Below are 12,419 nucleotides of genomic sequence, written 5' to 3'. Positions count from 1 at the left end.
TTGCCAAATCAAGAACAAAACATTATTTTACTAGACATTAACTGAGATAACAAGTAGATTATTTGGATCAGACACTTTGGTGAGCTTAAGAACATCCTAGTTCTACTCGATCCTAGTAGAACTAGAGTGTTCTTAAGCACACTAAAGTGTTTGGTGAGGTTAACTCTAAAACCCCTCAAATCGGTTTCAAATGACGAATCTGAACCATTGAAATCCGCCTATCTTACGAGTGATGCGTCTACATGTGAAAATTTTAAACATTCGAATTAATTTAGTATAAAGTCAAGCAGTCAAAAAACGTTCAAAAAATAAATGTACTAAAATTAATTTATTAATCTTCTAATTTTGACCGATTGACTTTATATTAAATTAATTTGAATGTTTAAAATTTTCAAATGTAGACGCATCACTCGTAGGGTAGGCGGGTTCCAACGGTTCGGATTCGTCATTTGAAACCTATTTGATGAGTTTTGGAGTTAAGCTCACCAAACACTTTGGTGAGCTTAAGAACACCCTAGTTCTCCTCGATCCGAGTAGAACTTTGACCGCTTGACTTTATACTAAATTAATTCAAATGTTTAAAATTTTCACATGTAGACGCATCACTTGTAGGGTGGACGGATTTCAACAGTTCGAATTCGTCATTAATTTGAAACCGATTTGATGGATTTTGGAGTTCAAAGTGTTTGGTGAGCTTAAGCTCATCAAACCCTAAATATCTACTCGATCTAGGCTGTTCTTAAGCTCACTAAAGTGTTTGGTGAGCTTAAACTCCAAAACCCATCAAATCAGTTTCAAATGGCAAATCCGAACCGTTAAAATCCGCCTATCTTACGAGTGATGCGTCTACATGTGAAAATTTTAAACATTTGAATTATTTTAGAATAAAGTCAAGCGATCAAAAAACGTTCAAAAAATGAATGCACTAAAATTAATTTATTAACATTCTAATTTTGACCGATTGACTTTATACTAAATTAATTCGAATGTTTAAAATTTTCACATGTAAACTCATCACTCGTAGGGTAGGCGAATTTCAACGATTCGGATTCGTCATTTGAAACCGATTTGATGAGTTTTGAAGTTAAGCTCACCAAAGTAAACACCCTAGTTCTACTCATCTGATCCAATATAACTGAGTGAGACTATGGTACTATGCATAGCACATAATGATTCATACTATGAATCTATATCTTCAATTTCAAAGATTATTTTAATCAATATCTTCAGTTTCAAAGTATCAACAATCGATCTTAACCATGCAAATTTTACATTATTTTAAATTTTAAATTTTACATTTTTAAAATTTGAAAACAAAAATATTCATCCACAGCCACTCCTAACATAATATAACAGTAAAGCCCAAACCAAACAAAGAGAAACAAACACACAACATACAAAATACGTTCACAGAATAATACTCTTTTTAAACACAGGTCTATGTAAAATAAAAAAAATATTACACTGTCACCAAACTAAAACAGAGCATTCAGAGATCATTTCTGGGCCAAGCAAGTCAAGTCGCTGACATTGATCAAACTCAGCTCCACTTCCTATTCTAAATAAAAAAAAAAGCTTGAACAGATGATCCCATGGCAAAACAAATTAAAACCAAACCACAGTTCAAGCAAAAGAGGCAAGAAGCCACCCGTCTTCCTTTGCACGGGTCACATACGACCCGTACTTCTCTCTTGCTATGGGAATGTCGAGTGCCAGGTCATCCATCCCGTCTCTGACCCTCATAAACCCCTTTGTGAGTTGGTTGATAGTAATTAGACCTTCACTGAAACATTCACTTAATAAATCGATCATTTTGTCGTTTTTCTTTTCCATGGCCATGATAAGCGCCTTTTTTACTACTTCATGGTTGAAAAACGGCATTCCAAGGTCACGGATGCAACGACATGCCTCCCCCAAATCACCCCCGGCTTCATACTCTTCCAGAAGCTTCACGATTTTGTCCTTCGCATCCTCCACTTGCCACCCAGTGTTCACTCCCCAACACCTGATTGTATGAAGGTTGCTTAATTAGTGAATTATTTTATGAACTATGTACATGTGTAAAAGTTATAATTGACTAATCACAGAAATGCAATTGCACTTGCTTTAATAAAATTTTACTAGACACCCGTCTCCTTAGTGAGTGAGGCTATGGCACTATGCATAGCGCACTTTGGTCCGTACTACGGATCTATATCTTCAATTTTTAAGTCTAATAGTCAATCCGAACTGTCCATCGTGATCTCCATATGAAAGTGTTCTTGGAGATTAAATTTTACATTTTTTTAGATTTGTTTTACTATTTTTTTAAATAGGTACAAAATCACTACTTTGTACCTAACTGAAAAAAAAAATAGTAGAAAAATTCTAAAAAATGTAAAATTCAGCTGTTTGGACTTTAAGCATCCATAGTACGGACCAAAGTGCGCTATGCATAGTACCATAACCTCACTCTTACTTATTTCTAATCACAGAAATTCATGCAAGTGTATTAGAATTTATGGGTAATCTAACATCAATTCTGACCTACTAAACTTCACTAGCAAACTAAGTACCTGAGAAGCCGTTCGCCAGCATGGCGTGCTGAAGCGAGTGTGCGGGCCATGGTAACAGTCTCAGTGCCACTACTTTTGGGAGGCAGCTTGTTGCTAATCTCCTCAAGGTTCAGTGGGGCCAACACGTCATCAATGACTGCACGGGCAAGAAATAGAGATAACTCGTCAGAGGCATCCAACACGTCTAGTGCCGTATCATCGGCTGATTCAAGAAGCATAGTGAATCCATTAACCACATCATCAGTTGTAAATATCTCCATGCTGAGAGCGGCAAGAAGTGCTGATGCCATCTCCTTTTCACGGTTCTTTCGATCCATGGCAAGTGTGATGAGTTTCTTGATAAAAATAGGATTATATTCTGGCAATGCAAGTTCTTCCAAACTACGTATAAGTTCTGGTATATCGTCAGAGGAGAAGTATTCGTGTATTATAGTAACAACCTCTTCTTTGAACCGGCGTAACTTGGCGTGCTCACCATCTGACACCTCTCCATTGGCACTTGCTAAGGAGATGAAAGAGGGATCAAGCCATTTTTCAGAAACTGCTTTTTTAGTAAGGGAGTTAAAAGCGGTTTTTGCTGAGGGAATATCAAGGGAGAGATCGTCTAGACTTTCTTGCACCCGGCAAAAACCCTTTGACACCTGCCTGGGACTTATCAGATTCTCTTCATTTGCTTCTTTCAAAAGTTTTAGCACCTTTGCTTCTGATTCGGGCTTTTCCATTGCTAGAGTTATTGCTCGTTTCACCACCTCATGGTGAAAAAAGGGCACACGCAACTCTCTAATGCACCGGCACGCCTCTGCTGTGTCACCGTTTTCAGCATATTCTTTCAACAAATCGATGATTTTTTTCTTTACCTCCTCAACAGTTAACCGGGTGGTCCCACCCCAGCGCCTCTCGAGTAACTCAGCATGGTGTGGGGCCGTGAGGTAGCTCTTTTCAGCTATTTTAAGGACCTCAGCCCCTTTAGAAGTCTCCGGAAGCAGCTTTCTGGCACGGCCAATGAATGCAGGAGGGAGTATGTCATCAACTACAGCTCGGGAGATGAAAACAGCTAGCATTTCAGGCGCGTCAGGTATGTCGAGTGCCAGGTCATCAATAGACTCAAGTAGCATCATCAAACCCTGGCTGATCTGAACTGAACTGAGGACAGTAGAGTAGAGAGAGGATAAGAGTACTGATGCCATTTCTTTCTCTTTGTCACGTCTGTCCATTGCCATGGATATGAGGCGCTTGACAAAGTAATTGCGGTACTCTCCGAAACCAAGATCTTTGAGATCTGATATGACGGCTTCTATGGAGCCATTGGTGAAGTACTCCTCGATTATGTTTACAACTGATTTCTTGTAATCATCAAATGGGTCACATATGGTGGCACCCACTAGCTCATATGGCTCCTGAAATTATGTATAAAAACAAATGCTTGTTCCATAGACCAGTATATTGGAGAAGAAATCTAAATTATTAAAAAAAAAAAAAAAAAAAACCCCATAACAACACTGGGAACTAATTGATGCAATTTGGCTTTGTTGGCACTGGAAGAATACCTGGGGTATCCAGTAGCGTGCTGTATCAGCAGTTATCTCACTCTCTTTTTATCTATGCTTGAATTTTTTTTACTATTTAAATACATCTTTTTCAGTGAAATTCAACCACAATTTTTCAGAGAAGCAGATCAAGAAGTAGACATATAATGGAGCTAATATCAAGAGCTTTTGAACATGGAACGACACAAACGAGAGAGAAGCAACATTATGTTCCAATCTCAAAAAAAACAAAAAGCTTCATTCCAACAGTCAGGCTATGTAACTAGACATTGTATAATGTACTAATGCATTGTGAGAAATGTTGTCTGTCCCAGCAAAATCTGAAAACAACCCTTAATATTCTAGAGAAGTAAAAACTGCCCACTTTTATTCATCCCCTATTTTCATAATGCCCAGGTTACCTCCTGAAGAAACGGGGAGTGCAAATGATATAGGATTACTCATACTTACATAAGGTAAATAGCATGATATCTTTTATTTTACAAAGGCGCACAAATTTCAAGCAGAGGTACGAAGGACATTGTTCCCAGGGGCGGAACTAGAAAAATTAGATTGGGAGGGTTGAAACGTAAAATGCATAATATGTGAAAATGAAAAATGTGTGGTCACTGGGATTGAAGCCAAGTCTCCACAACCACTAAGTATCCTAACCACTAAGCTATAGGTATACATTTAGTATTTAATGAGGGGGCTAAAGAGTCATACCTCACCACTATCATAGTTTGGGTCATTAGGGTCAATTTGGTCAAGGCATGGATCAAAATCAGTGTCAATCATTTTACCCCATGTACCTTTGCCACCTCCACCATCTGCAATTATCAAGTCAAAAGTTCAATTAGATGGCTCTATAATTTTTTGAAAGAACAAAACAAGGTTTTCTGGAAACTTGAAAGAAAATTGTCCACTGAATTAATACAGGTTTAATTTTTCATAGCTCTAAAAAGAGTCGGTAAAAGAATTTATATAAAAAAAATACAAGGTTGCAGTCAATTGGTAGACAAGCAGGGATTATTTCTGTAAGATATGCTTACAACATATGATTGACATAGTGTTGGTATCATTATGGAAATCCTTGAGTCATGTGACCAAGGGAACTAATGTTTTGCCCTCAAATGCAACTCGTGACAAAGTAATTCTAAAGGAATTATATTATTAAAATGTTTAAACGAACCAATTAACAATATATTATCCGAGCAATTCAGCTCTAGAAAAATGCAGTGAGCTTATAAAATTTCAAGCCCTGAAAAGTACTAGACAAAACTAAATGTAGAGACTAATTCTATTTAGTTTTCTATGGGCATTTTTGAATTAAACTATCATGTTGTACGGTGATTTGCAATAACACAAGGGTATTGTTAATATAATATTTACCAGACCATAGTCATGGCTAATACAAGAGGGAAAAAATAAAAGAAAAAGAATTTTATTCAGCTTGGATGAAAATGACATATTAATTTAATGACACAACTTCCTTCTTATCCAAAAAGCAATCTTGACTTCTGTTTAGCAACTTTTGAAACTTCTCGCACATAGATAAGCATAATAGACTAATATATCTTTATTGGTTGTCTATTCAATTCAGACACGAATACCATATTTACGACTATAACACGAATACCATATTTACGACTATAGACATAGACACATGGGCCCTGCTTGACTATATCTTACCTAAGCAAAATTATATATTACCAACTAGTCAAATTGCAGTTTTATAAACACCAAACAAGGGGCATTTCAAAATGATGAAACAAGATCAACTGAATTTCTTTGTCCCAAATGACTTAACCTGCATCTAATATAAGTCGCATGAATTGAAACTAAACCCAAAAGTAACTAAAACGAGAAAATAACTTGAGAAAATTGTCAAGTGAACAAAACAGAACAGATGGAGCAAGAAAGGATGAAAGCAAAGAACTGATAATCCCTTGATGCAAATGAATATATGCTTTTGTAGCCAGTTGACAAAAATTAAGAAAAATAATGTAACTAAGGGATAACCTTTCTTCACTTTGACCAACTTCCCTGAGTGGCACCGTCTGACATGCTTAGGCCCGGCACCCGGTGCCTTGGCTCCACCTCCACCTCCAGCACCATTACCACCACCACCATTTTTATACAACTCCTGAAGCAACACAGAGGAAGTTGGCGACCTTGGCGAAGGAGACGTAGAGAGAACCTCTGCATTTTGAACCGCAATTTTCAATACCTCTCTTTGCTGATCTGTCAGAAACCCCTCATTCTTTGGTGACGCCATTACTTGATCAAAGCACAATTATAATTTTCTGCATAGAAATTCATAATAATTCAAGTAGGGAATTAATTGAGGTTTTCATGAGTAAATTCGATCTTGGTTAGAGATCAATAATCAGGGTTTAGGGTTTAATGGAATCATGTTATCATTCGATAAAATCACTTATATAACACTAATGCCCTTTAGGAAGGTGTTGAACTGGAAGTTCAGAATTAAACAAGAATTGGAAAAATTGGAGATAATATACCAAATGTTCACCCAAATTAAGAATAAATAAATTTACAAAAGAAAAAAATACAGGCATAGGAATAAAATTACTGTCAACAAGAAAGTTGAGTTCACTCAGAGATCAACAATTTGCTCGGATTTTACAGAAGCGAGGTCGTGATTTCACAAAAAAAAAAGAATGAAAACAAGTAATTGTTGACCAATTCGATTCCCCTCTCCCTATAATCCTCTGATTTAAATCTTCTAAAAACCTCTCGGCTAAATCAACAAACCAGTCTAATAATCAAATATACCAAAATTTACACACTCGTAGAGAACAAATTACAAGTCGAAAAATGCGGGAACGCACCTCCCACAGAGAAACTAATCCACCATGAAAAAGAAGTGACCGAGTAGATATAGATCGATTTTTATCTCCTTCCTCTTTCTTTCTAATTCAATTTTTTTCTTCCTATTTTGCGCTGTAGAGTGTCGAGATCTTGACAGCGATAGCAACTTTTTCTTCCTAATCGGAAATGGGATAGGATGGCTTTTATATGGAGGCGCTGTTCGTTTCCACCTTTCTACTCTCCAGTTTAATTTAAACTGGACTCACTTGTTCCTCCAAATTCGCAGCGAACGGGCCATTTGTCAATATGTAGTACCACTGAGGAATTCTATTGGCTTCACGACTCTATTGAAACGTGGCCCAGGGGTCACTGACATGTCCAGGGAACAACCAATGGAGAGTAATTAAGCTTGTGGCCCATTCTCACAAAGAAAATCCTGCCGACTCCAATAGCACAGAAAGATAAGTTACTACAACAAGTGGGAGCCCACATGTCCGTGACACTGCAGTTTCTCAGAAAAATGATCCAGTATCACATACAAATGATCCAGCATTGGGACCTTTAGGCGGGGAGAGTTATCCGGTTTACACGTGGCGACAAAACAGACATGACCGAAACCATTGGCTATGAGAGCGGAGGTGTTAGGGTTCCGTTTCTGTCCAAACAACAAACAGCGAAGTTTCTCGACTCTTTTGTGATTGGATCCGATCCTCTCAGGTACCTGACTCAAGACAATTGAAATGGACGTTCCAGATTTACTCTCAGCCAGTGTCTATTGGGATAGCGCAGAAATCAGTATTATTTCTGCTTTGAGATCCGTGTCAAGTTAAAAAAACGATCCTAGACCGTCCGTTTTAATTGTACTCAGTCAGGTAAGTAAACCCCTGAGCCCTGAGGGGATGTGAATTCTTGTGATTCTGAGGCAAGTATTTAACAGAGTAGTTTTAACTTTATGCAGCAAACATACTTTACACAGAACTGCTTTGATTATACAGTCTTTTCTCTGCATGAAGGCAAAAATGCTCTGTTAAAATCTTTATCCTGATTTTGTGAAATAGAGGGATCAAATCTTTGGGCCAGGTCTTTTCATCTGGACCTCTTGTTTAAGCCCAAAAGAACAGGTTTCTTTCTCCATTCAGAAATTAGAACTGGAGGGAACCCATACATTCCCACTTTCCCCAGTTCAAGCAGCTCCGAGTTGAGAGAGAGAGAGAGAGAGAGAGGATGGAGGAGATCAAGAGCGAAGGAAATGGAGGCACGAAGAAGAGAGTAATGGTGACATTCGACATAGATGGAACGCTGATTGTCAGTACGGGTTTGAGTTCGAATCGTCTTCATCGCGGAGCCTTCGCCTATGCTCTCAATGAAGTTTTTGGAATTAACAACGCCAGCATCGATGTGATTCCGGTAATATATCAATAATTCTTTGTTTTTTTTTTCCTGTAATTGATGTCAGTATTAGTTCAGTCCTATTCTAGCATCGCCAAATCAGTTGTTGAAATTTACTTTTATGAAATTATCTTTTTATGTACATTATGTTACCTTTTTTTTTAAAAAAATTATTATGTGATAAACTAGCCTGTGCATGTGATTCTTTTTACATTTTTTACAATTTTTTTAACAATTTTTTTTTACATTTTTTTATAATTTTTTTACATTAGATAGGTAGAATATTACTTGATCTAAAAATTGTAGACCATTCAAAAGTAGTGATTTTTCTACCTATCGAAACAAATTAAAAAAAAAAAAAAAAGTAAAAATTTAGTCTGCAAATATATTTCATATGGAGATGTTGAACGGTTCAGATCGACTATTTGGCCTTTGAATATAGAGATATTGATTCATAGTACGGACTAATATGCACTATGCATAGTACCATAAAGTATCTTTTGAAGTACATACCTTTTTTATGAAATTTATTAGTTGATAAATTAACCTATGCATGTGATTTTTTTTATATGATGTAGCATCACGGCTCAACAGATCCAGCTATACTTCTAAACACAGCAGTCTACTATGGCATATCCTCTGATGTTGGTATTTTTTTCACAGTTTGAAATTTTTTGTTAATTTTTAAACTTACTTTAAGATTTTACTTTAATATATCTTTTCTAATTGGCTTGCTAAATATAGTACTAATAGTGTGAGCACATTTTTAAAAAATTTCATGTAAGATGTTACCTGTAACCTCTGTCACAATTAGCAAAAAACCTATACCAAGGAATTAATTTGTAATTTTTTGTGAATTTTACACCAAATTTAAGATTTTACATTAATATATCTTTTCTGATTGACTAGCTAAATGCTTTATTACTATAGTGTCGGAACATTTTTATTTTATTTTTCATGTGAGATGTTAGCTGTAACCATGTCACTGGTTTAATCATGCCAAAATACATTAAAAAGCCATCAGCCTTAATTATTCCTCAAATAATGCTCAATTGAGCTAATTTGAAGTACATATAAAATGGTATTTTAAAGTGAGGTTTTAATTCTTAATAAAGATTTTGGCTTGTAGCTTGCAATGGAGAAATTGCCTGAGATGAAGTCCAAAATGGTGGAATATGCCGTGAAAAATGCAAAACGCGTAGGAGATGGATTAGAGGTTCTTCCCGGAATCAAGTATCTTCTAGAAGCTTTATCATCAAAAGGCGTACCAGTTGGCTTGGTACGTATGCCTCCTATTTTTCTCTTTTTTTCTCCATTTCACATCATATATCCTGGTGAAATGGATTTAGAATTCTCATCCCCTAAGATATCTCAAACTTTGAGTTGATATGTGGAAAATCTGGACTATTCAAATCCTCTCTGCACAAATCTCAAAGCAGAATAATACTGGCCCCCTACATCCCGAAGACTTTGCATCCTCAGAAACATCTCAAACTTTAGTTGATGTGTGGAAAATCCAGACTGTTCGAATCCTTTCTGCACAACTCCCAAAGCACAATAATAATGGTCCCCTACATTCCTAATAGGCACCGAAAAAAATTTAGCCTGGCTTTAGATGAACTGAAAATTTTAGATATCTCAAAGGATACGGACTCATGGATTTGCTTCCTTATAATACACTATTTTTTTTCTTGTAATTTTTGGCAACTGAATATTTAATCATGTCTTTCATTAATTACATGTAACTACAATTGGATAGTTTAATAAATTTGACAACTGTCACCTATAATTGTCAAAATAAAAAAATTTAAGAGCAGATGTATTGTCTATAATTTAGGTAAGATACATTTCATTGTTGGTCCAATTTCAACTTTATTTGTTCATCCGTCAAAAAACCGTCAAAAGGGAGCTGTTAAGCTTTTCAAATTGCTTGATGAATTGCTTCATGACCTCCGAATTGGATCAAATTTGTGTACATATTCTATCTAAATGAGATATTACACCTCTACAACATTAGTTTTCGAATTTGGACAATTGTAACCCTAGGATTGCCCATTACGTATCCTTAAGAAAAGAACTACAAATTTGGTAACCAATAAGCAATGTAAATATGCATATTATGTGGCTTTTGCTATTTATTAATAGGTTACAGGAAATTTAGAGGATATTGCATGGATAAAAATGGAGGGGCTTGGTCTAAGAAAGCATTTTTCAGTTCCAAATTTCGGCGGGTCAGAGCCTGTCAGATCAACTAATTATAAATTATATATTCTATTTTCCAATCCATTATTTTTTTTACTGAATGATATTCTTCTGTTATTACATAGTATTTGAATTTTCTCTTGTAATTATATTCAGATTTGGAAGTGATAACATTGACAGAGGAGAGCTAGTGAAGATAGCTGCTGACAGAGCAGAGAAATTATTTCCTGGTGGATTTGATTTACGAGTACATGTCGGTGATACTGTATGTTTTTCTTCTATATCCCCAGTAAAATCTTAAAATTAACGCATCCCTAAAATTATGAAATACGAGTGAGTCTATGGTAACTTTATATGCATAGCATAGTATGTCTGTACTATGGATTGATATTTTCAATTTCAAAGTCCAGACATTCGATCTGAACCGTTCAACATGATCTCCATATGAAAATGTACATACATACTAAATTTTATATTTTTTTTGTTTATTATTTTTTAGATGGGTTGAAAATCACTACTATTTAATGATCCAGATCATTAGATCAAGTGATTTTCTACTTATCTAAAAAAAATAGTTCAAAAATTCTAAAATATGTAAAATTTGATCTACTATTACGTTTTCAATTGGAGATTATGTTGAGCGGTTTAGATCGACTATTCAGACTTTGAAAACGAAGATACGAGTCCATAGCATGGGCCGTTCCGTAATATATTTCTTACTGTAGAAAATTGTGTAAAAAATCTGCCACATCCCTCCCGGCATCTTTATAGCAAACAAGGATGCAAGAAAGGATACATTGAATAGTTCTAATTTTGTTGAGGGCATTTATGATATTTTACATTTTTCCTTCTTTTGCTGAAAGCCAGTGTGTAAGAATATTACTCCTTGATCCATGCATAAGTCTGTCGTACCAAATTTAGATGGAAGCATTGGAAGGTTGCTGTTTAACTAATGTGCAATTATAAGCCCCCAGTGTATTGCTTTGGTGCTGTTTGGTTTCCTGGAAACTTGACTGGTAACAATGAACAATCCATGTCCTAACTGCTTGCTTAATCCTGGTTTTGTAGCCGAATGACATAAAAGCGGCTGAGTCGGGAGGTGCTTTAGCAGTAGGTGTCTGCACTGGTGTCTTCTCCAGAGAAGAATTGGAGAAAGCTAGCAATGGTACCGCAATTATACATCCAAATCTTATGGATTTCGAGGGTTTCATGAGCAGCATACTTGGCTTTGAAGGCTAGACTATAGCAATATACTATTATATGTCAATCTAAATTAATTTTATGGTGTTATTTAGTAACCAATATTCGTATAAAATTTCGTAGCTCTCTCCATTTAATAAATGTTGGCCTTTGTGAAAGCTCACTGAGGGATATCTACTTTGTTCTAATTTTTGGTATGTTTTTATACAAACTTGAGCAAAAAAAAAAAAAAAAATTTGAGTGAAACATTCTGTGTATCCCTAAGGTACCCTGACCATATAGTAGCCAGGTTAAAATCAATTCGGTTTCTATGTAGAATATAGGGAGGTCTGCTTTGAGATTCGTGCTAGATTAAAACAGACGACTCAGATCTCATTCTACAAGGTAAGATATTTGCACTGGATATGAATTCAGAGATGACACAAGAGAGATTGGCTACTCTAAGAATATGAGGGTATATGCTTATGAGTTATTTTTGCGTTTTTAAATTCAAATAGTCGATGTGAAGTGCTCAACATGTTCTTCGTATTAAAATATGTTTAGAGATCAAATTTACTTTTTTTTAGGGTTTTTTTTTTAAAACAGTGCTTCAATGTGCCGATTTTTTTAAAAATACCCAAATAATAAATAAAATTAATAAAAATAACCAGAATATCAAGAAATTTCTAAAAATACCCCCCCCCCCCCCCCCCCGCGGATATTATCCGCGCCCCAG

At 35.8% G+C, this 12,419-nt stretch overlaps 2 protein-coding genes across 3 annotated transcripts; one reads left to right on the top strand and one right to left on the bottom strand.

Moving 5' to 3' along the window:
• Positions 1-1,396: 1,396 nt before the first annotated feature.
• LOC144561445 (MA3 DOMAIN-CONTAINING TRANSLATION REGULATORY FACTOR 3-like) lies at positions 1,397-7,095 on the bottom strand. Its single transcript, XM_078310410.1, has 5 exons — positions 6,934-7,095; positions 6,104-6,387; positions 4,808-4,911; positions 2,556-3,952; positions 1,397-2,005 (listed from the first exon to the last, which is right to left on the bottom strand). The coding sequence occupies exons 2-5, from the start codon at positions 6,357-6,359 to the stop codon at positions 1,624-1,626; spliced, it is 2,139 nt and encodes a 712-aa protein (XP_078166536.1). The 5' UTR covers positions 6,360-6,387; positions 6,934-7,095; the 3' UTR covers positions 1,397-1,623.
• Positions 7,096-7,983: 888 nt separating this feature from the next.
• On the top strand, positions 7,984-11,856 carry LOC144561433 (uncharacterized). Of its 2 annotated transcripts, none has more exons than XM_078310396.1 (6): positions 7,984-8,320; positions 8,881-8,946; positions 9,432-9,581; positions 10,448-10,533; positions 10,661-10,769; positions 11,573-11,856. In XM_078310396.1, exons 1-6 carry the CDS (start codon positions 8,138-8,140, stop codon positions 11,741-11,743), a joined length of 765 nt encoding a protein of 254 aa, XP_078166522.1. In that variant the 5' UTR covers positions 7,984-8,137; the 3' UTR covers positions 11,744-11,856. The 2 variants fall into 2 exon arrangements, with proteins under 2 accessions (XP_078166522.1, XP_078166526.1); XM_078310400.1 differs by having other exon boundaries at positions 7,996-8,320; positions 8,881-8,950.
• The last annotated feature ends 563 nt before the right edge of the window (positions 11,857-12,419 follow it).

This window comes from Carex rostrata, chromosome 1, assembly GCF_964058835.1.
Source record: "Carex rostrata chromosome 1, lpCarRost1.2, whole genome shotgun sequence".
Taxonomy (NCBI): domain Eukaryota; kingdom Viridiplantae; phylum Streptophyta; class Magnoliopsida; order Poales; family Cyperaceae; genus Carex; species Carex rostrata.
Note: the sequence above shows the minus strand (reverse complement) of the source record. Positions and strands in the feature narration are given on the sequence as shown.